A 25,622-nucleotide genomic window follows, 5' to 3' on the forward strand; every position below is an offset into this window, starting at 1 on the left:
CCAGTTCAGCTTGGGTAGCTACAAGTTTCTGTTGTATCGGGCTAATACTGCTAGATAATGCTAATGCTGGGCCATTTGCTCTGCTCTTATCATTACCTCTCAGCGCAAGGTATGTTTTTGATAGTCTCATGTAAATATCAGGCGTAGTAGCAAGCTCTTCAAAAGCTTTTTTTTGAAGCAGGAGCGGACAAATTAACAGTGGTAGAATCATAAACTTGGAGATTTGCATCCACGAGGCGAAATTCATCATGCGATCCATAGCAAAATGCCGTATAAACTGGCTTGCCTCGTGTATCTTTACCAGCTTTGATTATTCTTACTGGCCAGAGGGGATAATCCTTGAACTTTGCAAGAGCAAGATCAAACTGTTTAAAAGCCATGATTATCAGTAGCAAGATAAAAAAAGAAGCAAAAGACTTATCTTGACGTGAGGTCAAACAAAATATTCCAAATCAATATTCAAAAAGTCTAGCGCCAGCCAGCTAATGTATTAACCAAAACAGGTATTCACTCGATTTTTGCGTCACCACGGAGGCAGGGGGAGGGGGAGGGTTAAACAACAGCCACCATTCACAATTGGGTGTTGGATGTAAGAATTATCCAAAATCTAAATGGATATCCTGAATCAAGGTCACTTTAACCCCCAGCAAAATGTTACGAAATAACAGTCACTGAATTAGCTACGGACTCTAATTGATTCCGAATATAATCCTTTTTCAACACTTGTTCAAAACTGCATTTTATCCTTTTGAAAGAACAAGTTGATCTTAACAGGTCAGAGACTGAATAGCAACTGATTTAATCACAGTGCATTTTGATTTAATCTCAAGGCAACATTTAGTTTTTAAGCGTAATGGGCAAATGGGAGGGTAAGCGTGGGAGGGTGGGAGTGGAAGGGGGATTAGTTGCCCTCCAATCACTTTCGACTATTAAAAAGGGCACCAGCTCTTTCTATTTTCAATCGAATGAGCCCCTTTCGAAGTTCCCACGAGAACTCCTTCGATGCGAAGTGCCCTGGTCTAAACAACAACAACAAAAATTATCACTAATCACTTTCGACTATTCAAAAGGGTACTAGCCCTTTGAATTTCAAATCGAATGATCCCTTTTTCAAGTTACTACAACAAAGGTTTCAATAAAAACCTTATATGCCTCCGGGGCATCACTTATAATCCTTACCCTGAGGGTTGTGGGGGAGTGTCCTCTTCAAAAATATATTGTATATTCGGAAATCTACTATTCTGAACACAATGGCGATCTCAAAATTTTGCTTTTAGGTGTCTGGGGAACTGATGGGCGTGGGGGGGGGGGTAGTTGCCCTCCCTTCACTTTCGACTATTAAAAAGGGCAATAGCCCTTTGAATTTCCAATCGGAGGACCCTTTTTGAAGTCCTTGTGCCAACAACTCCTACTCCTACCTTATTTGCCTTCAGTTCATAACTTAAAATCCCTGCGTTGAGGTTTGAGGAGGAGTGCCCCTCTCAAAAACATTTATTCTGTCTGGGTATCCACTATGATGAGCAAAAGGACTAAATCAATATTGCGATTAAGTATGTTTGGGGGAATTATTAGAAAGGGAGGGGGGCTAGTTTAACTCCAATAACTTTCGACTATTAAAAAGGACACTAGCCCTTTGAATTTGCAATCGAATGAGCATTTTTTGAAGTTTCTACGACAACGCCTTCTATAAAAACCTTATATGCCCCCAGGGCATAACTTAAAACCCTTGCACTGAGGGTTATGGGGGAGTTTCCTCCTCAAAAACATATTTTCTATCTTGAAATCAACTACGCTGAAAAAAATGGCTATCTCAAAATTTTGATTGGATGTGTTTGGGGGAATTATGTACGTGGGGGGGGGGGCTAATTGCCCTCCAATCACTTTCGACTATAAAAAAGGGCACTAGCCCTTTGAATTTCCAATCGGATGAGTCCGTTTGGAAGTTTCTACGACAACGCCTTCTATAACAACCTATTATACCCCCAGGGGCATAACTTAAAACCCTTGCCCTGAGGGTTGTGGGGGAGTGTCCTCCTTCAAAACATATTTTCTATCCAGAAATCAACTACGCTGAACAAAATGGCTATCTCAAAATTTTGATTGAATGTGTTTGGGGGAATTATGGGCGTGGGGGGGGGGATAGTTGCCCTTCAATCACTTTCGACTATTAAAAAGGGCACTATCCCTTTGAATTTCTAATCGAATGAGCCCCTTTTGAAGTATCTACAACAACGCCTTCTGTACTAATTTATATGCCCCCAGGGCATAACTTAAAACCCTTGCCCTGAGGGTTGTGGGGGAGTGTCCTCCTCAAAAAGATATTTTCTATCTGGAAATCAACTACGCTGAACAAAATGGCTATCTCAAAATTTTGATTGGATGTGTTTGGGAGAATGATGGGCGTGGGGGGGCTAGTTGCGCTTCAATCACTTTCGACTAATAAAAAGGGCAATAGCCCTTTGAATTTCCATTCGGATTAGCCTGTTTTGAAGTTTCTACGACAACGCCTTCCATAAAAACCTTATATGCCCCCACGGCATAACTTAAAACCTTTGCCCTGAGGTTTTTGGGGGAGTGTCCTCTTCAAAAACATATGTTATATTTGGAAATTAACTACGCTGAACAAAATGGCTATCTCAAAATTTTGGTTGGATGTGTTTGGAGGAATGATGGGCGTGGGGGGGGGCTAGTTGCCCTTTAATCACTTTCGACTATTAAAAAGGGCACTATCCCTTTGAATTTCAAGTCGAATGAGCCTGTTTTGAAGTTTCTACGACAGTGTGTTCTATAAAAACCTTTTATGCCCTCAGGGCATAACTTAAAACCCTTGCCCTGAGGGTTGTGGGGGAGTTTCATCCTCAAAAACTTATGTTTTATTTGTAAATCAACTACGCTGAATAAAATGGCTATCTCAAAATTTTGATGGGATGTGTTTTGGGGAATGATGGGCGTGGGGGGGGGGGGGGGCCCTAGTTGCCCTCCAATCTCTTTCGACTATTAAAGAGGGCACTAGAACTCTCGTAATTTCCAATCGAACGAGCCCCTTTTGAAGTTTCTACGACGACCATTTCCATATGAAGGGCCCTGCTCTAAAGGAAAAAAATAATAAATGATACATTGTTCCAATATCGTTCTTATATGCCCTCAGGGCATAAATTAAAACTCTTGCCCCGAGGGTTGTGGGGGAGTGTCCTCCTCAAAAACATATGTTTTATTTGGAAATCAACTGCGCTGAACAAATGGCTATCTCAAAATTTTGATTGGATGTGTTTGGGGGAATGATGGGCGTGGGGGGGGGGGCTAGTTGCTTTTCAATCACTTTCGACTTTAAAAGGGCAGTAGCCCTTTGAAGTTCAAATTGAATGAGCCTGCTTTGAAGTTTCTGTTTTATAGACGACAGTGTCTTCTATAAAAACCTTTTATGCCCCCAGGGCATAACTTAAAACCCTTGCCCTGAGGGTTGTGGGGGAGTGTCCTCCTCAAAAACTTATTTTTTATCTGGAAATCAACTACGCTGAACAAAATGGCTATCTCAAAATTTTGATTGGATGTGTTTGGGGGAATTATGGGCGTGGGGGGGGGCTAGTTGCCCTTCAATCACTTTTGACTATTAAAAAGGGCACTAGAACTCTCGATTTCCAATCGAATGAGCCCCTTTTGAAGTTTCTACGTCGACCCATTCCATATGAAGTGCCCTGCTCTAAAGGAAAAAATAATAAATGATACATCGTTCCAATATCGTTCTTATATGCCCTCAGTGCACAACTTTAAACTCTTGCCCCGAGGGTTGTGGGGGAGTGTCCTCCTCAAAAAGATATTTTCTATCTGAAAATCAACTACGCTGAACAAAATGGCTATCTCAAAATTTTGTTTGGATGTGTTTGGGGGAAGGATGGGCGTGGGGGGGGGGGCTAGTTGCCCTCCAATCACTTTTGACTATTAAAAAGGGCACTAGCCCCTCCAATTTCCAATCGAATGAGCCCTTTTCGAAGGTTCTACGACAACTCCTTCGATACGAAGTGCCCGGGTATGGATAAGAAGAAAAAAAAATAATACATTGTGGCCACATCGTTCTTTATTTAGGCAGCGCTATCGCGCTGCTTATGATACCATACAGATAAGATAAAGTTAGATAGTGGTGCTGGCTGGGGAGATCTTACGGGTTGTTCGAAAGGAGAATTTTGACCGAAAATTGACTTTTTGGTGGTGTAATACGGATTTTCACAGAAGTTTGCGGCTTTTTACCTGTAGGCTCCCTACAAAGACTGGCCTGTGCAATGGGAATGTATTATATTGACTCAAAATTGCCATATGTGTTCTGCCGCAAAAGAAAGTCTGTGGTTCAAGAGCGCGCCCAGAATTGTTGTTGGGGGGGGGGGTACTGAGAATATTTACAAAACCATCAAAAATTAGTTTATATGTATTTGCTGTTTTTTTACGGATCGAACAAAAATTCCAGGGGTTCAAACCTGGTACCCCCCCCCCCTGGATGCGGCCTTGCTGTTGCTGTGGTTGTTCCCTGTTTGATCATGGCCCTCTTAAATTAATTTTCTTAATTTAATATTGTCCCTTGAAATTCTTCAACTTATTCTTTTCAACTACTCTTCACTACTTCCCTTTGTTAAGAATTAATTGTTTAGTTCTTAATCAATTTCTGATTGATATCTGAAGATTACCTTCTCAAATTAATGCTACTAATATCTCTGCGACTCCACGTGGCTGTAAAGGAGACGTGAGGTGAAGGGGTATTTTTTGTGATGAATTTAAGAAAGCAAAGGCTAAAGTACATTATTGAATTGATGGCGAATAGTTTACCACTTGGGACAAGAAGAAAATATTTAGGGAGGAGGCAGGGTCAGGATGGTCCTTGCTTTGCCCCATGGTCCTTGCTTTGCCCCATGGCTGTAGATTTGGGTGAGACATATGAATGTTGAGTTTGAAGAATTGAATGACTTACAAAAGAAAGTGATGGTTGATGTAAGATGGTTGAAGAGCATAGTGAGGGATTTAGTGAGCGTAGTGATTGCTCATGAGTGATCATAGTGATTGCAGTGAGCATAGTGAGGGATTTAAGAGCATAGCGAGGGATGGTTGAAGAGCATAGTGTTTTGTAGGTGTACATAGATCAGGACCATTTCTCTGGCTAGCAATGGACACTAGAAATAGATTTTGTAATTAGTGTAATCTTCTTGTTTATGTAGTGGTCAAGGCTATATCCAGCAGGGGGGGGGGGTTTGGCGCTTCGATCCCCATCCCCCCGGAATGTTTGCCTGACTCGTAAAAACGTAATAAAAAAGGATATACACAAATTTTGTATGCGTTTTTTGATGGTTTTTGTGTGTAACCCCCCCTCCTTCCCCGAATTTTGTAAAACGCCCCTCGAAAAAGATCTTGGATACGGCCCTGGTAGTACTTATGTTAATATATTCTCTGAGGCCAACCTGACTCTTATACATGATAATGGTAATAAGCTTACCTTAGCTATGGATGTCAGGTATTGTGTTATCTTAGAACGATAATTTTCACAAGACTAGTGCCTGTCATCAATATTTTCAAATTCATGACTTGCCAAGATATAAAATCAATAAATAAAATAAAACCGAAATCACTGAAAAATACTAATACTACGTTGAACACGGACGTATTGTTGTAAAATTGGCTAGGGTTTTTTAGAGGCGTTGATGGCCGCTATCCTTGTAAATCTCAAAAAAAGGTTGGGTCTATATAAGTAGGGTGGAGTTTTTTGCGAGTTCTTAGCCTATGGGTAATGGGTTCCCAAATTTCACTGATGCGGAACTCTCCATTGTCTTTATTAATGGCTGGTTTGTTTTGAGCAATTTCCAGAGCTCTGATTTTCTGCTTTAAGAGTTGTGGAACAATAGCAATAAGTTGAGCCTGGTCAAAATTAACGGAGTGAGAAGGGTTTTCAAAAATATGATGGGCCAGTGCAGAAAAAGTATCTTCCTCCTTAAGCTTTGTCTTTTTAAGGCAGGCATCAATGGAATCAGCATGTTCTTTTAATCAGTGATGTAGAGATCTCATGGTACGACCTATATAGGTATCACCACAACTGCAAGGAATCTCATATACTCCTGGTAGATCTGAAGCGATCTTATCTTTGCCTTTGTTTAAGAAGGAGAAGACGGTCATTCCAGAAGGAAAAAACACCTTAAGGCCTAGCTTAGTGAGTTTGGAGCTTAAAATGTCAGTAATCCCCTTAATATAAGGTAATGACAAAAAGGTTTTATCTTCTTCAGTCTTAGGGGAGCTCTTCGTTTTTGTGCTAATCTTTCTCCTGGAGATAACCTTATCAATGAGTTGTTGGGGGTAGCCATTGCCTATAAGAACATCTTTTATGTGATCAAGTTCAGCCTTCAGCTCCAAATCAGAGAAACACATTATAAACGCTCTATCAACCAGCAAAAAGACTACAGAATTTTTAATTATTGGGTGGTTATAAGAGTCATATCTCAGATATCTATCACTATGAGTTGGCTTTCTATATACACTCAAGTCAAACCTAGTTTCCCGTTTGGTGATGAGAACATCTGAGAAGGGTAAACTGTGGTTATTTTCGAGTTCAATGGCGAACTTTATATCTTGAACCTGCTAGTTAAAAATATTGAGAAAGGATCTTAATTCGTCTTCTTTCCCATTCCAAATTATTAAGCTATCATCTACATATCTCATGTAGAGTTGGAGATCCTCGAATTCCTGCTTGAAGATATTATTTTTGATATATTATAGAAACACCTCACTAAGAACTGGTGCCAAGGCTGATCCCATTGGTATGCCCCACTTCTGTTTGTAGGTTTGATGCCTGAAAGTGAAGTAAGCATTGTTCAGACATAAAGACGTGAGAATAATGATGTCTTTGGTGTCTAAGCTGGTCAGTTCTTTCCAGGAATCATCATTTTCAAAAGCTGATTGTAAAGCTGGTATAAGTCGGGGCAAGGGTATGCTAGTAAACAGAGATACAACATCGAAACTGCACATTGTGGTATTCTCCAAGATGTTGATGCTTTTTAGCCTTTCAACTGCTTCTTTGGTATTTCTTATTGTGTGTTGACTGCTAAGAGTTATGGATCTTAAAATACCAGCCAAATACCTTTCCAACTTTTGTGTAGCTGAATCTATTGTTGACACAATAGGTCTAAGGGGAATATCTGGTTTGTGAAATTTGGGTGCACCATAAAATCTAGGACTGACCAGTCTGACTGGAATGAGTTTCCGATAAAGTTGATCATTAATCCTATTTGTGAGACTAAGATTATCCAAAGCGTTTTTAACATTATCATAAGCAACCTTTACAGCATTGACATTAACTTTTTCATATACTTTGTTGTTATTCAGGAGGTTTAATGATTTGCTGACGTACTCGGTCTCATTGAGGATTACTATTGCATTACCTTTATCAGCTTTGGTAATTATGATGTTGGTATCTTTCTTGAGATCTGTGAGGAGCTTCATTTCATCTCTTGTTAGATTCTCCTCAACATTTTTCTTTTTGGACAAAGCTTTTCTGAGAGCATTACAAACTAAAATACTAATATATTGTGGATCAACATTGACTGTTTTCTTGCTTAGTATTAAATCTGACTCCAGATTGGAGAGAATTTATTCGACTGGTATATGGTTGGGGGGGGGGATAGAAAATTTCCATCCTTTTGAAAGAATGTCTAATTTCTTTTGGTCAAATGTTTGTTGACTTAAATTGATGACGGCTGAACCTGATGACACTCTAGGATTATGTGTAACCCTAGTACCAAATTTCTCAAATTTAAGTTTTTCTAGCTTGTCTACATGCACTTTCCTGGTTATTGAAAAAACAAACTTAAAATCTTTGTCATGGATCTTGCCAACCTTAGTGAAATCTTCTGGGCTAAGAGTATTACTCATTTGTTGTCTAATTTTATTGATCTGTTGAGAAACCATGTTTTTACTCTGTCGAAGGTCCTTTAGTTTATGATTAATAAAGATTAGGCCAGTATTGTGCTGAGCGGATTTATCGTTATCGATACATTTTTTCACTCTGGGTCTCTTAGAATGAGGACTTAAATTTTGTTTCTTACATTGTTGTAAGAATTTTTGGTGATTAATGGTTCTAGCTTTCTTCCTATATAGGAGATATAGATCTTAGATCTCTACATCACCGATTAAAAGAACATGCTGATTCCATTGATGCCTGCCTTAAAAAGACAAAGCTTAAGGAGGAAGATAGTTTTTCTGCACTGGCCCATCATATTTTTGAAAACCCTTCTCACTCCATTGAGTTTGACCAGGCTCAACTTATTGCTATTGTTCCACAACTCTTAAAGCAGAAAATCAGAGAAGCTCTGGAAATTGCTCAAAACAAACCAGCCATTAATAAAGACAATGGAGAGTTCCGCATCAGCGAAGTTTGGGAACCCATTACCCACAGGCTAAGAACTTGCAAAAAACTCCACCCTACTTCTATAGACCCAACCTTTTTGAGATCTACTAGGATAGCGGCCATCAATGCCTCTACCAAAGTCCGGGACATATTACAACAGTAATTTCGGGTTTGGCTCATTATTAGTGTTGTTCAGTGATTTTAGTTTTATTTTATTTAGTGATTTTATATCCTGGCAAGAGTCTTGAATTTGAACCTGATGATGATAGGCACAGGTCCTGTCGAAATTATCGTTCCAAGATAACACAATACCTGACATCCATAGCTAAGGTAAGCTTATTACCATTATCACACTTACGTTAATTATAACTGAATTGTTCATTTTTATTGCTATGGCCCTACGGCTTTCAAAGCGATAAAGTTATTATTACTATTATTATTGTTATTATTATTACGAATCAAAATAATTATTTGTTTCGTAGATATTTGGCCTTTTAGTGATCATAAGTCATTATTTGATTTCTACTCCTTTATTTTTGTTACTCAATGTCAAGGCCCTAGCCAGGATTTTTGTTTGGTGGGGGGGGGGTATAAAACGACTTTAAACGCATCAAAAATTTGTTTCAATGCATTTCTGTTCTGTTTTTATGAGTTGAATAGACATTTTAGGGAAAGGGGGTCATGTTCCCAAACCCCTTTGGATACGGCCTTGCTCAATGTAGTATTGCTGGATTTATTTACTCTCCGATTTTGCGCCGATGGAATGAATTGGTCAAGCGCCGGAGTATTTTACCTGAGGATTAATGTCTTTCAGTTTCTCAGTTTTAAAGTGTCTTTTACTTTGAAAGGTTCCTTCTCTTAATTAGACATAAGCTAATTCATAAGCTAATGCAAATGGTATGTTATTAATAGTAATAATGGTAGGTTTGCTATGAGAATGATAGTCAAAGATGGCTGAACGTGAATAAGCTATTGATACTCATATCTCAGCATGCATTTCATTAATCGTAGTGACCAACTACAAGCAAGGAGCGACTCGGCCAAATAGTAGCCGAAACACCCTAAAAAGGTCAAGCGATCCTAATGAAAATTAAATAAAAAAAGTTTTCTTCAACTGAATGTAAAGAACTTCAAAACTTAAAACGGACAGAAATTATCCCGTATACGAAAGGGGCTGCCCCCTCCTCAATACCATTCTCTTTACGCTAACGGTTTTATTAATTTTAATAAATATTTGATTCTAATTAAACGGCACTTGTGTTTCAGGAGTCGTTTTTAAACAATTGGTACAAAAGGTCAAACTTTAGCGTAAAGAGCGGGGTATTGAGGTGGGGGCAGCCTCTATAATATACGGAATAATTTCTGTTCGTTTAAAGTTTACGTTGCTCGTTACTTTCAGTTGAAAAAAAAACTTGTGTTTTTGTTTAATTTCTGACCGTTTTCAGATAATGCCGGGAAATCGGCTTCCTCTCCGTGGAAAATCCCCTCCCCACAAAAAAATTCCCCAATGGAAAGTTCCTCGTGCGTAGAATTTACCCCCCTCCCCCCGGGTAATTCCATCCTCGCTGCTGATTCCCCCCAGAAAATTTCTTGCAGACGATTTCGCCTTAAAAATTCTCCTTGGCATGCTCTCATTTGAAAAACGACTTTCTTTATGTTATTTCTAATCGTTTTTCTAGTCATGCTAGAAATCCCCCTACATGGAACATTTTTTTCAGATAATCCTCCCCCTCTCCCTGCCGTCCAAAAAGTGGGGTAACAAAGTAGCAATGCTATTTGGCAGTTTTCAAATTTGTTGGCAGATTTTGTCTGAAAATACAAGTGTTTCCACTATCCCAAAATTTTTGGGGATTTACCCTCAACTCTGTCTTCTTAAAAAAAAATCGGTTCCCCAAAAATCCCCTTTCGTTCAGGGTTGCCGCCCCTAGTGATTTATCACTGGTGAAAATCCACCCTTAGTAACTATCACTTAACTTGACATAATTTTTTTACTACTTTACAAAGTTTTTGTCTCAATTATTTACTACACATCAAAACTAGGCATAGATCATTGACTTATTGACCTTTCTTCCTATGCTAGTAAAAGCATAATATTCTTCACTTCTCGAGTGTTGGTCACAGTTTATATAATTATCCAGTATGATCTTTCCTTATCCCACCCATTATAAAAACCTGGACCGAGGTGCGAGTGCTCCAGAGAACGTTTTTGCAGATAAAAGCATAAGCGGCATTAGATCTTTTCACGGGTAGACAAAGAATAATCACCTACGGAACAAGTACTGACAAAACCACTCAACCAATAAGTGGACAATAAGTGCAGAAATGAGTGGGAGGAGCTTTTTGTTCGCACCGAGAATGAAGAGTCAGAAATCATCTGCGGTAAACTTACTGGTATATTATATAAACTGTGGCGTTGGTGGTATAATACATAAGTAGGCCTACTTATTAAAGGAATAGATCTTTTTGCTCCTCCTCCCCTCACCATTGCTACTCTGGTGCCCTCCCCCTGCAATATTTTTGGCGGACATCCATGCTTCATTGAGAAGTTCAACTGCAGTCTAGGATCTTTTGGAGTGAATAACTCCATCCATAAAATAACAGTAGCAGGGGTGTAATTTACTATGGGCAAAGTGGACAACTGTCCCCTCCAGAACTCAGGTTGCCCCCCCTCATACCTCAGTTTGCCCCCCAGCTGAAATTTAGTTTCAGGCAAAAATCTTGTCAAAACTTAGATAAGCCTGCATAATTCAAGCATCGAGGGAAACAGGCCATTTTTCTTGGTATATCTTTGCTTTTATGGTAATAAATGGCTAATTTTTTCACTTGATCACTTCAAAGTCATTTTCACTTGATTTGGGAAAACTTGCTCCGAATTTCCCCCCCCCCCCAGGATTTTGACAAAAATTACGCACTGAACAGCAGTAGCCTATGTACAGTATGCTTCAGACTTTGAATACTGTACTCTAATAGCAGTATTAGAGTAAATATGATATGGTACTTTTGATAAAATGGTACATATAAAATTATGGAGTAAGATATTTATTGCTAGTATATGGCTTGTCACTGAATTAGGTTAAATTGTTAATTGTGATTCAGAAAAATGTTTATATTTCCAACTGCAAGTTACATTTGTTACTCTTCTGCAAATTTTACGTATAAAGATACCTTTTGCTCAAAGCAAAGTTTCCAAAACACAAGTTGTGCTGCTAAAGTGTCGGTAGCTTTTGGAATTCTGCTACTGGCAGCTTTGGAACTTTTTGCACACCTGCCCTCTCCCAATGGTACGTTTCTTCCGGTGAAATCCACATTGAGAATTTCTCCTGGTGATAATTCCCACATAGAAAATTTTTGCTGTGGAATACCAAAACCCCCTCCTTTTCCACAGCAAATCTCCAAGAGAATTCCAATCCCACTGAAAATTTCCACCGGAAAGATATCCCAGAACATCTCCACAGGTAAAATTAAGTCACTAAAGAGAAATTAAGACAAATAAAATCAATTTTGTATATCAATTCTATTAAATTCCCCCCGAGTCAAATTTCGTCTGGAGAGTTCACCCCCAGAAACATCCCTCTACGATAAATCATCCCTGTAGAAAATACCCCCCCCCTCCCGAAAAATATCTAAATATTTCCCAATAACAAATACTATATGTAGACAATGGGCGGATTTCACAACTTGCAGCCCTTTCCCCGGGGGCTGGGGAGGGTCATACCAACCCCAAAGGCATAGTTACAGGACCTCTAAAGTATGTTGAACAGAATGGCTACCTCAAAGTTTGGCCAGGCGATTTTGGGGAGAAAAGGCGTTAGAGGGGGGCTAGTTGCCCTCCAATCTTTTTGGTCACTTGAAAAGAGCACTAGAACTTTTAGTTTCCATTCAAATCAGCAATCTCCGATTTTATAGGACTAATGGTTTGATATGATCACCCATGAGAGATGACAATTTTTTTGGGGAAATTTCGGGGGGGGCGGGCCTTTGGTGAAAATTTTCCATGGAGAACAAAGTTTACGGGGGAAATTTTATACGGGAGAGGAGCAGATTTCCTGGCATGATTTAAAAATGGTCAAAAGTTTAATGAAAAAAAAGTTTTTTTTCGACTGAAAGTAAGGAGCAACTTTAAAATGAACAGAAATTATTGCGTATGTGAGGGAAGCTGTCTCTTCCTTAACTTGTACTGTTATTTCATCATCTATTTATTATTCATCTTTCCCTTTACTTTGGAAGGAAATAAAGGAAAGATACGATATTTTAGACAGTTGTTGAAATTCAACACGTTAATAAATTTTATCTAAATTGTCCAATCTAATTGATATTTTCAATTATGCTAATGTCTTGACGGTCGATGGAGTCCGAATTACCATAAAAAAAAAATGCAAAGTTGAGTTTCCGGATTTGTCTATGTCTCCTTATATAGTATCAAATAAAAGAAATAAGTTTTTTCAACTGAAAGTAAGGACCAACATTAAAACTTTATACGAACAGAAATTATTAATTTTTAATTATTAATTAATAATTATTACGTATATGAGGGATTGTCCTATCATATATAGCTCGCTCTTTACGCTGAGTTTGACTTTTGTTCCAATCATTTAAAAAGGACTCCTGAAACACAGAGGCCGTTTGAATTGAATAATAAGCGTAAATAAATAAACTTTAAAGTAGGTGTATCCCCTCCTTTTCAAAAATTGGGCAAATATTATTAGGCTCGTAACTTTTGATGGGTAACATTAAACTTGATGAATTTTATATATTCTGAATAATGATCAAAATTTGACTCTTTTGATGTATCCATTGTTACCAAGATTCTGTTTATTAGAGTTTCGGTTACTATTGAACCGCATCGTTCCTTTCTTAAAGTTCGTTACCACGGAACTGTTTGATTCTTTCACGTGTTTTCAATTTCTATAGTCCTACGCTCCTTGTCGTTGCCTCTCCTGCAGGATACTATCATAGACATACGATATTGAGGGTTAAATAGGCTAGAACTAGAAGAGAAACATGTAGGGTGTGGAGGGTAAGGGAGCGGGGTAATTGGCATGAATATAGTTTAGGAATTAGTTATACAAAAGAAAATGACTCAAAAGATGTAAAAAATTTAACAATGTATATATATATATATAGCTTATATATATATATATATATATATATATATATATATATATATATATATATATATATATATATATATATATATATATATATATATATATATATATATATATATATAATGTATTACGGTAATCACCTGGCTAAAAAAACAAAAAACACTGTTCAAATACTTTACTCAATTAACCTGCATATTGAGTTAAACTGATTAGGACAGTGGGAGTGGGGTCAGTTCGAAATAATTCGTTTTTTTCAGTCGATGTTCCGATGTCGATATTTTCACTCGTCAATTTTATAACCCAGCTCCATGTTCACCCCTGTGAACTTGGGATGTTCGCCCCTGAGACTGTTTTGCCATTACAAAGTTTGTCGCAAACATCACCCATAAAAGTCCACCCCCTCCCCTCGCTATACAAAACTGTAAAATTGCTTTTGTTGCTGCGAATTGGCTCTTCGAAACATTATTTCGGTTTTGATGGGGAGACGTCATCTCTGTGTTGGCTGAAAGCCCATATTTATGCTATAGGGCAAGGACTAGAGAAAACCTTTTTTCCCTAGCCCTTATCAGGGAAGATCTTGAACCGTGTCCTTGGTTTAAATTAAGGATTTATTAATTAGATATATTTTTTGTATGTCTGTTTTTTTCTTATTTTGTACGAAAAATATGGAGTTGAAATTTGAATCGCCCAAATCCTAGAAACTTGGGCTTGTACGAATGTTTTGAGTCCTTAAGACAACTTATTTATTTATCATTTCTCATAAATAATTTTGTATCCCTAGAAGGATTTAAAACAATCTTTTTTTTTGCAATAATTTACTCTATTACAAATAATTGAATTTGCTTTTCCCTTAAAACTAATTAGTTAAGTGATTTTTTTTCTGTAGACCTTCTTTACAAAGAATACAAAAACTATATCGGAAAATTCACTTCGGCTTAGAACTGTAATTTAGAGATTATGTGCTAATATGAAAATCAAATTCAATTATTTATGATTGCAATTATAAGTTATTGCATTTTTTTTTCAATAATTTACTCTATTATAAATAATTGCATTGCTTTCCCCTTAAATTAGTTAGCTAAGTGATTTTTTTTCTGTAGCCCTTCTTTACAAAGAATACGAAAAATATATCGGAAATTTCACTTCGAGAATTAGGGATTATGTGCTAATAGGAAACTGTCCGTGTTTTGAAAGGGTTGGAAGGAATCATAGGCAGCGCGCTAGCGCTGCCTAAGTAAGGAACGATGTGGGCACAATGTTTTTTTTTTCTTCACCCGGGCACTTGGTATCGAAGGAGTTGTCATTGAAATTTTGAAAAGGGATCATTCGATTGGAAATTGGAGTGGCTAGTGTCCTTTTTTAATAGTCGAAAGTGATTGGAGGGCAACTAGCCCCCCCCCACGCCCATCATTCCCCAAACCCATCCAATCAAAATTTTGAGATACCCATTTTATTTAGCGTAGTTGATTTCCAGATAGAAATTATGTTTTTGAGGAGGAAACTCCCCCACAACCATCGGGGCAAGGGTTTTAAGTTATGCCCTGAGGGCATATAAGAACGATGTTGGATCAATGTACTATTTATTATTTTTTTTCCCTTCAGAGCAGGCACTTCATATAGAAGGGGTCGTCGTAGAAACTTCAAAAGGGGCTCATTTAACTGGAAATTAAGAGTTCTAGTGGCCTTTTTAATAGTCGAAAGTGATTGGAGGGCAACTAGCCCCCCCACACCCATCATTCCCCCGAACACATCCAATCAAAATTTGAGATAACCATTTTGTTCAGCGTAGTTGATTCCCAGATAGAAAATATGTCTTTGAGGTGGACAATCCCCCACAACCCTCAGGGCAAGGGTTTTGCGTTGTGCCCTGGGGGTATATAAGGTTTTTATAGAAGGCTTAATCGTAGAAACTTCAAAACAGGCTCATTAGATTGGAAATTCGAAGGGTTAGTACCCTTTTTAATATTCGAAAGTGATTGGAGTGTAACTAGCCCCCCCACGCCCATCATTCCCCAAAACACATCCAATAAAAATTTTGAGATAGCAATTTTGTTCAGCGTAGTTGATTTCCAGACAGAAAATATGTTTTTGAGGAGGACACCCCCACAACCCTCAGGGCAAGGGTTTTAAGTTATGCCCTGGGGGCATATAAGGTTTTTATTGCAGGTGTTGTCGTAGAAACTTCAAAAAAGGCTCATTCGATTGGAAATTCAAAGGAATAGTGCCCTTTTTAATAGTCGAAAGTGATTGGACGGCAACTAGCCCCCCTCCCCCCCACGCCCATCATGCTCCCAAACACAACTAATCAAGATTTTTAGAGAGCCATTATGTTGAGCGTCGTTGATTTCCCGATAGAAAATATATTTTTGAGGTGGACCCTCCCCCACAACCCTCGGGACAAGGGTTTTAAGTTATGCCCTGAGGGCATATAAGAGCGATGTTGGCACAAGTACTATTTATTATTTTTTCCTTTAGAGCAGGGCACTTCATATGGAAGGGGTCGTCGTAGAAACTTCAAAAGGGGCTCATTCGATTGAAAATTGAGAGTTCTAGTGCCCTTTTTAATAGTTGAATGTGAATGGAGGGAAAATAGCCCCCCTCACACCCATCATTCCCTCAAATACATCCAATCAAAATTTTGAGATAACCATTTTGTTCAGCGTAGTTGGTTTCCAGATCGAAAATATGTTTTTGAGGAGGACACTCCCCCACAAACCTCAGGGCAAGGGTTTTAAGTAATGCCCTGGGGGCATATAAAGTTTTTATAGAAGGTGTTGTCGTAGAAACTTCAAAACAGGCTCATTTGATTGGAAATTCGAAGGCCTAGTGCCCTTTTTTATAGTCGAAAGTGATTGGAGGGCAACTAGCCTCCCCCCCACGCTCATCATTCCCCCAAACACATCCATTCAAAATTTTGAGATAGCTATTTTGTTCAGCGTAGTTGATTTCCACATAGAAAATATGTGTTTGAGGAGGACAATCCCCCACAACCCTCAGGGCAAGGGTTTTAAGGTATGCCCTGAGGGCATATAAGGTTTTTATAGAAGGCATTGTCATATAAACTTAAAAAAAAACTCATTCGATTATAAATTCAAAGGGCTAATGCCCTTTTTAATAGTCAAAAGTGATTGGAGGGCAACTAGCCCCCCCCCCCCCACGCCCATCATTTCCCCAAGCACATCCAATCAAAATTTTGTGAGAGCTATTTTGTTCAGCGTAGTTGATTTCCAGATTGAAAATATGCTTTTGAGGAGGACACTCCCCTACAGCCCTCAGGGCAAGGATTATAAGTTATGCCCTGGGGGCATATAAGGTTTTTATTGAAATCTTTTTCGTAGAAACTTGAAATAGGGTTCATTATATTTGAAATTCAAAGGGATAGTACCCTTTTTTAATAGTCGAAAGTGATTTGAGGGCAGCTAACTCCCCTCTCACGCCCACCTTTTCCCCAAACATATCCAACCAAAAATTTCATATAGCCATTTTATTCAACGTAGTTGAAAGTTTTGGAAATTAGGTCTTTAAGGATGACAACTTGTCCTGGTGTTAAGTTATCTAGTGTCTAGTATCGAACCCAGAGAGACCGGGCTCTATTCCCTGCCGGTGAGCCAACCACTTGAGGAGTGGCGTCCCTTGAGGAAATTGTAGCCTAGTAAACGACACAGCATTCGCACGGGTTTCTGACCAATGTACAATTCTTCTGGGCTTGTTATGTTTCGAAGGGCATCTTCGGGCTGAAAAACCTCTTCCTAGCTGATTTATCGACTATGGACTGCCTCCCCGTAGTAGCATAATATTTGTAGGTATGAAATATAATGAGTCGGAGGTAATAGGCTTGAGATTGTCTGTGCAGGATTTCGACTCTTATTGATAGAAGAGCATCGCCAAGTGCTGAAAACCATGTTGTGACCAAGATGGGCCCAGTATTGCACACAGCCTCCAATCATAGAGGTCCCAGGGACTTGTTGCTGTCAGGTTCTAAGCCGGCATAGACACTTCGTTGTAGACTTAAGAAGAAATGTGATCCCGTCCTGCACTGGTATCAGGGATCTTTGCTTTTCATTAGGCCAAAATAATTTCAAAGGTTTAGCAACATGAAAATTGGAACTTGGAATGTTACGACTTTAAATAATGGCCATCGTATCGAAACTGGAATATTCTAACTGGACTTAATAGGAGTTTCAGAAACTCATATCCCAGGGATAGGAAGCCTGAAATTAGGTGATATAGAATTTTTTTACTCAGGCGGGAAGGATGGGGTACATAGACAGGGAGTAGGGCTCATGATGAATAAGGAAGCTGCTAAGTCTTGTTTAGGCTGGGACGGTATTAATAATTAAATACAAATTGCCTGTTTTATGACTAAAAAGTTTAGGGTATCAGTTATAGTAGTATATGCCCCCGTAGAACCGACTGACGGAGATACTAGTGACTCAGATGAATTTTACTTACAGTTATAGGAGCAAATAGACAGGGTCTCAGGTAGAAATATGATGTTTTTACTAGGAGATTTTAACGCCCAGGTCGGTAGAAATAGAGATAGATGGTATCCTAGCCTAGGAAGATTTGGTGTAGGAAAAGAAAACAGTAATAGATACAGACTTTTGCAATATTGTAGGTATAACAATCTAGTTATAACCAACGCGGTGTTTGGTTATAAAATGGCTCATAAATTAACATGGTATTCACGTGATGGTAAGACAGCAAACCTGATTGATTATGTTATAGTAAACCGAAGATTGGCGTGATCAATGCAGGATACTAGGATACATAAGAGTGCTGTTACTGATGTTAAAAGTAAAGATCACCATCTAGTTGCGTCAAGGGTTAATTTAAAGCTCAAATTTCGGAAGGGTAACTACCTCCCGGGAAGTTATGATGTTGGTAGATTCCAGGACGAGAATTTGAGAGAAACTTTCCAGGAACAGTTGAATACTAAACTTGTGGGCTTAAAATTTGATAATGTGGAAGATTGTTGAAATAATTTTAGAAAAATAATTTGTGATGTTGCTGAAGGTGTCTTAGGGAAGAAACCTAGGACTCCAACTTGGAATATTAGTGAAAAAGCTAATGTTTAATAGAAAATAAAAGCGACTTAAACAAGAATTATCTGCGTGGTAGATCATATGAAATAAAAGGAATGTAAAGAAAGTGGAGAAAGCATTAAAATATGAACTAAGGAGGTGTGAAGTAGAGGCCATGGATGAAATTGCAGAGGATTTGGAAGATGCAGCTAGACGGCATTAAATGAGTTTCTTAAATATGGTGGCTCTGAGGTTAGAAATAAGTTACTGAAGATTATGAATATGATTTTTGAAAAAGGGGAAGTACCTAACGATTGTAGGAAAACCTTAATTAAGCCACTTTATAAGAAAGGTGATAAAAGTGAGTGTGGTAATTTTCAAGGCATTAATCTAGTCTTTGTTAGTAGCAAATTACTTAATAGCATGTTACTTTATAAACTCAGAGATGCCGTAAACAAAATTTTCAGAGAAGAGCAGTGCGGCTTTAGAAAGGGTTGAGGATACATCGACCAAATTTTCACTCTTAGGTTAATGATTGAGAAGTGCCTACCTTTGGTCCTCAGTTTTATAGATTATGAGCAAGCGTTCAATTCTGTTGATAGAAGAACTTCAGCAAAGGTTTTATCCTTGTATGGTATACTAGACAAATACATTAAAGGGATTAGTGCTATGTACGAGAATAACACTGCCGCAGTTAAGGTAGGAAATGAGGTTAGCAGCTGGTTCTGTATTAAGTCAGGAGTTAAGCAGGGTTGTGTTCTATCCCACGTGATATGGATTATTTTGATGGATTTTGTTTTGAGGAGCACAGGAAAGGCAATGGGAGACCACGGAATACAATGGGGAGGAAAAAGTCTCCTGGAATTAGATTATGATGATGATTCATGCATTCTAGAGGAAAGTATGAACACAATGAATGACCTTTAGGGGATTTGCGAATTCAGGGTGCTAGAATAGGTTTGAAAATTAATGTTAAGAAGACTAAGTCACTAAGGCTGGGAATAAGCGAAGACGAAAAGGTGACGTTGGGTAATGAAAAGATTGATCAAGTGGGCAGCTTCACTTACCTTGGTAGTATTGTTGGTGGAGATGGTAGGAGCAGTGAAGATGTTAAAAGTAGAATAGACAAGGCTCAGGGTGTTTTTTCACAGTTAAAAAAAGTTTGGAAGAATAGGAAGATAATTCTTCAAATCAAGATTAGAATATTAGAAGCTACAGTGATGACAGTAGTCAAATATGGTTCTGAAGCATGGGCGCTTCGAAAAGCCGATGAAGATTTGTTACATGTTTTGCCAGAAGATTTGCCGGAGAAATTGCTTAAGGATTGTTCTGTGCACCCGGCTGACTGACCGTATTTCAAACAATAGACTGTACGAAAAATGTGGTTCAATACCGCTCTTCAGGGCTACAATGAGAGAAAGGTTGAGATGGCTAGGCCACGCTGTGCGGATGAAGGATGACAGATTGCCGAAGATTTTTATTTTCGGCCAACCGTCTAGGACTAAACAGAAAGCAGGTCGTCCTCATCTGGGTTGGGAGGATGTCATAAAGAAAGATTTAAAGTAAATCGGAACTTCCTGGGAGGGTTTAAAGAGGGAGGCTTTGAATAGATTGGGATGGAGCTTGCGTAGCTCTGTTGGCCTCAGGTGGCTTTGAAGTACCAAGGACAACGAAAATGAAATGAGATCGTTTAAAATGGTTAAGTGAAAACTTGTCCTGGTATTAAGTTATCTAGTGTCTAGTATCTGGTGTATCTTGTGTATTTCAGGGTCTTCACTTGAAGCACCGAGGACAGTGGCAATGAAATCTGATTGTTTGAATTGGTTAAGTGGAAACTTGTCCTGGTGTTAAGTTATGTAGTGTCTAGTATCTGGTGTATTCCAGGATCCTTACTTGAAATACAGAGGACAGTAGCAATGAAATATGTTTGTTCAAATTGGTTAAGTGGAAACTTTTCCTGGTGTTAAGTTATCTAGTGTCTAGTTTCTGGTGTATCTGGTGTATTCCAGGGTCTTTACTTGAAATACCGACAGGGCGGATCCAGGATTTTTTTTTCGGGGGGGGGGGTACTAATTTTTGACTCAGTTTTCGACTAATTTTACTGATTTTTACCTAGTTTTTACTAATTTTCGACTTATTTTCGTCTCGGTAAAAAATTTAGGGGGGGAGTTCAAACCGGGTAACCCCCCACCCCTGGATACGGCCTTGCGACGATACTGGCAATGAAATCTGATTGTTTAAAGTGGTTAAGTGGAAACTTATCCTGGTGTTAAGTTATCTAGTGTTTAGTATCTGGTGTATTTGGTGTATTCCAGGGTATTTTCTTGAAGTACCAAGGACAGTGAAAATGAAATAAGATCGTTTTAAATGGTTAAATGGAAACTGTCCCGGTGTTAAGTTATCTAGTGTCTAGTATCTGGTGTATTCAGGGTATTTTCTTGAAATACCAAGGACAATGACAATTAAATATGATCATTTGAAATGGTTAAATGAAAATCTAGATTACCGTATATAGCTGAAAAACTGGAAGGTGCTTGTTAACTATAGAAACCACACCAATATTTGGACAGCGTTAAGTAAGAAAACGGTTCTTACTTCATAATATGCAGAATAATTATAGCTAACACATATTGCATTCAGACCTGCTATTCTTTACCTCTGACCCCCCCTAATATGCAAATATATAACCCAAATTAGATGTCTAATTCAGTCTGTCATCCATCACTTGTTTTTCCTGTTCTTGTTTCGTCACAGTGATACAATTTACAGGCAAACGGGTTGAAACAAGGGAGCCGCATTGGGAGAATAGATGGAAAATATATAATTTGGGATATATATATTTGAACATTAAGGGGGGGGGTAAAGGATAGCACGTCTGCATGCAAAATGAGTTATCGACAATACTTATTATCTATATTTACACATAAGGGGGGGGGGGGGCTGGGTGTAAACTACAGTGGGTATACATGCAATTTTTTTTAGCTGCACTAATTATTATCTATATTTGCACAGTAGCGGGGGGGGATTTAAAGTATAGCGGGTGTGCATGCAAAATGTGTTAGCTACAGTAATTATTATCTATATTTGCACATTAGAGGGAGGGGATAAAGTATAGCCGGTCTGCAGGCAAAATTTGTAAGCAAAATATTTTTAATATGTAGGGGAGGGCAAGTTTGTCGCTTTTTTCAATTCTTTTCACCAGAAACCTTGCTTTTTGAGCCGCATTGGGAGAATAGACGGGAAATATATAATTTGGGTTATATATTTGCTCATTAGAAGGGGTGTTGGGGTAAAGTATAGTTTGTCTGCACACAAAATGTGTTAGCTACAATAATTATTATCTATATTTGCAAATTAGAGGGAGAGAATAAAGTACAGCGGGTCTGCATGCAAAATTGGTAAGTAAAATATTTTTAATATCTAGAGGGAAGGGCAAATTTGTTGTTTTTCTTCAATTTTTTTCAACGCTAACATAGCTTTTTGAAAATTGAATTATTATGATGTTATGTGGCGAGAAAATAACATGGACTTTCCTTAGATTTCTCGGAGCCAATTTGTAATGAAATGCCAAAGTGTGTTTCTTTTTTATATGAAAGTAAAGTGTGTTTGCTGTAACAACTGACAAAGGGACAAGTTGTGATTTTCGTACTGTTTTTGCAGAAATTCAAAACTGCAATAAGTCAGTTCGACAGTTGATATAAAAGAATATTTTTAGAGGTATGATGATACGAAATATACATTTTGCTATGTACCTTTGTGGACTATCCTAATGTCAATTATGAAATTTGATATACAACTTGCGATTGATGAAACATTACATCTTATTTCCGATTAATTAAAGTTATCCCCCCTCTGAAGAAATGTAGACTCTTAATTGCTGAGGTACTTGTTGAATATCACGACCACACTCAAGAAGTGAAGTTAGGTTAATCATAATGAAAAATACTAAAATATGATGAAACTATAATACTTTAATAAGAAAATTATGGAAACTACAACAGAGGATTATGGGAAGCAGGCCGCCCACATACGCATTATATTAAATACCTAACCTCTAACCACCTCTATATAATTAATATTTAATAAACATATCGTTGTTTTTCTCAATAAGACTAAGTTTATTATAATCTACTGCACAGACAAACCGGTTTTGCTCAGATCTTACGAATCAAAATTCTTGAGTGTGGTCAGGATATTTAACAAGTACCATTGCTGACTTTGCGAATTCGCAAAGAGGGGGATTTTGCAAAGCGCTTAAAATAGCCGAATTTTACTGAAAAAAATCGTAACAATTTGGATTTTTTGTGGGAGGAGAGATGAAACATTCCCTCCTTCTGTACGTGGGGATGAACTATTTCTCACAGTGTAGGATGGCATTATTTTTGTAGTTTATTTGTAGAGTTATTTTTGTAGTTTATTTGTAGAGTTATGACAGTTATGATACAGTTATGGTAGTTCTGCTTGATATCATTTTGTTACAATGGTCGGTATTTTCGCATTATCAGGGCCTCTCTTAAAAGTGAAGTTTGGTTAATGCTAATGAAATAAAATAAAATAGGATGACTATATAATAGTTTAGAAATAAATTTGGGCTATATATTTGTACATTAGGGGGAGGGGGGAAAGCATAGCATATATTAAATACGTAACCTAACCTAACCTATCCTAACCTAGGTACCTTCCCCCCCCCAAAACACCAAAGAACAACGCTTTAAATATCTTAAAACCACGCTATACAATGTATTTCTCTACTGCGGTGTATTGAATCATCTGGTAAAAACGGGGTTTTCATTGCGTCTTTCCCGTTTGACTGTAGCATCTCTTGTTGGACTTCTTTAGAGGGACCCATATAATGCGAAAGTACCCAATTGTCTTCTTTTTTTTCATTCCCCCTTGTATCCCTGGCCATGGAGCCTTTCGAGGGGGATTAGGAGTGTTGTGGTTGGATTGTATGTATTGATTGGATTATTCAATGTAGGCCTATTTTAATGTTTTTCTATTGATTTAGTGTTTGATTTAAACGGTATGTATTCCCCCTCTATTACAGGCCTAGGAGCCTTTGGGGGATTAGCACAATGTATTTTCTTGTATAATTAATTGATTATGAATAAATCTTATCTTATCTCTCTTATCTCTCTCTCTCTTACTGGTTAAACTCAATAAATCAGTCTCACAATATTTGAGGTGTTTGCTTTCAAAAGCGTCAATTCACGATTTTTTTGGGGGGATGGGGGGCATATCTTTAATGTCTAGGGGAAGTGCAAATTTGTCGCTTTTTTCGATTTTTTTTTTAACGGAAACACAAGAAAAAGGCAGATTTAAATAAAAATATACCCTAAAAAGTTGTTAAGAATCTAGGGGGAAGGGGGAACAGGCCCACCAATTGACGCCACCGCTTGATTCTGCTTTTTATTACAACTTGTCTGTCTTTTACAGCTGTATTTCACTGAAGATTGTCAACTTGAGGTTGACTCCTACTCAGACATGGCTCTCTGGGCTAAAGCGCAGCAATTACAGGGGGAATCCCTGCGGCAAGTTCATGCAGTTTACGGCAATCACTTTCCAATAGAAGTTCGGCACTTTCTGGCACCATGGATTGAAAACAAAATGCTGTATGTTCCATTATTCATAGTTGTTCCTTTTTTCGATTTGTTTTATTAGGCCTGAAATTCACCCCGTGCTCATTTCTTGGATACATTTGGGTTAAAGAGCGTCGGTGAGGGGAGGTATTTCCGTTTTTGAGACGATTCTTCTGATTAGAAAACATATATTTAATTGATCATAATCCTAGGGTATACCCTTTCAAGAAAAGGGGTATACCCTTTCAAGAAAAGCTGTGTCCCTAAACTAAAGCCATTCCGTTCAAAAAGGAAATATATGAAAAAAAAAGTTCCATTCTAGCTTATTTAAGCCTTTATAATGGTAAAGTTGGGCAAAATTTCTTGCAACTAATTAGAAATTCTTACAATTAACTCCTTATAAAAATTTTATTCCCTACATCCTGTATGCAGGATTTTTGTTTAAGGGGATTATTTTCGAGGGGAGGATGTGATTTTTGTTTCAAGAAAGCGTAAATAATTTGTTTCTATTATGTTTAAGAGGTACAGATATACTTGGTACTATTAAGATATTAAGATATTGGTACTATTAAGATATTAGATGGTACTATTAAGAGGTACTATTAAGATATACTTGGCAAAAAAAAAAAAAAAAAAAAAAAAATTGTTTAAGGGGATTATTTTCGAGGGGAGGATGTGTTTTTTTTTTCAAGAAAGCGTAAATAATTTGTTTCTATTATGTTTAAGAGGTAATGACTTGTCAAAAAAGAAAAAAAAAACTGTCGTCCTAATCCAGCACTTGAGACAAATGTGCACTTGAACGAGGCTTTCACCTTACTCATCTATCCAACTACCTAGGACCAAACAGTATAACCGAACCATCAACTATGCATATTTTTTACGTTTTTACAAATTTGATTTTTTTTTTGGGGGGGGGGGTCAAAACCCATAATCCACTTTCCTGGATACCACCTTGTCTGTACAATAACAAACATTTCTTAGCAATTTAAATATTTTTAATTTTTGGCATAATTAAAATGATTATATAAGCACGTTCGTCATTACGATAATTACGTAAGTTCCTTAAGCAGTTCCGTAAAATTAAGTAAGTCCTTACTATACATTAATTTCTTAAATAATTACAACAATTTCTTGCAATAATTTCTTTAAAAATATACTATTTCACCTTTCATCGCAAACATTATTCATTTTTTTTTTGCTGCTATTGGCTTTATTCGTCTTTAAATTTTGTAAATATTCATTAAAATTTTGATGTAAAATTATATCATTGCATATGCAAAGTTTCGCTAAATGAATATTGTTTACCCTTACCAGGATTTTCTCTACTGAATCTGACGGCTGAATCTGGCGAATGAATCTGACGGGAAAATGGAAGGGCTGAATCTGACGAAGTTTACATAGAAACCCGACGAACCATATTATATGACGAATCATAGGTCTGTCACATGAGTCAACCCAAAAATCTCGTTCACCCCCAATGCAATTCTAGTGGGCTTTCCCTGTAGGCAAAGCTCATATAATATGAACAATCTCAGGT

At 37.8% G+C, this 25,622-nt stretch overlaps 2 protein-coding genes across 3 annotated transcripts in view; one reads left to right on the forward strand and one right to left on the reverse strand.

Moving 5' to 3' along the window:
• Nucleotides 1-25,622, forward strand: part of Stat92E (Signal transducer and transcription activator Stat92E) — a 176,938-nt gene that overhangs the window by 22,492 nt on the left and 128,824 nt on the right. For both annotated transcript variants that reach the window (XM_089106763.1, XM_089106762.1), the window contains exon 2: nt 23,943-24,118. In XM_089106763.1, the coding sequence (XP_088962889.1) occupies nt 23,991-24,118 (128 nt within the window). In that variant the 5' untranslated portion in view covers nt 23,943-23,990. The remainder of the gene's footprint in view (nt 1-23,942; nt 24,119-25,622) is intronic.
• Nucleotides 6,742-7,470, reverse strand: LOC148939243 (uncharacterized). The gene has a single exon (XM_089106824.1). It carries the CDS (start codon nt 7,468-7,470, stop codon nt 6,742-6,744), a length of 729 nt encoding a protein of 242 aa, XP_088962950.1.

The sequence above is a fragment of the Artemia sp. Qi Xiang Cuo genome, chromosome 21, assembly GCF_049724085.1.
Source record: "Artemia sp. Qi Xiang Cuo chromosome 21, ASM4972408v1, whole genome shotgun sequence".
Lineage (NCBI taxonomy): Eukaryota > Metazoa > Arthropoda > Branchiopoda > Anostraca > Artemiidae > Artemia > Artemia sp. Qi Xiang Cuo.

What these genes read in the sequence shown, in the direction of transcription:
- LOC148939243 (XM_089106824.1), bottom strand. Translation starts at nt 7,470, where the DNA reads ATGAAGCTCCTCACAGATCTCAAGAAAGATACCAACATCATAATTACC.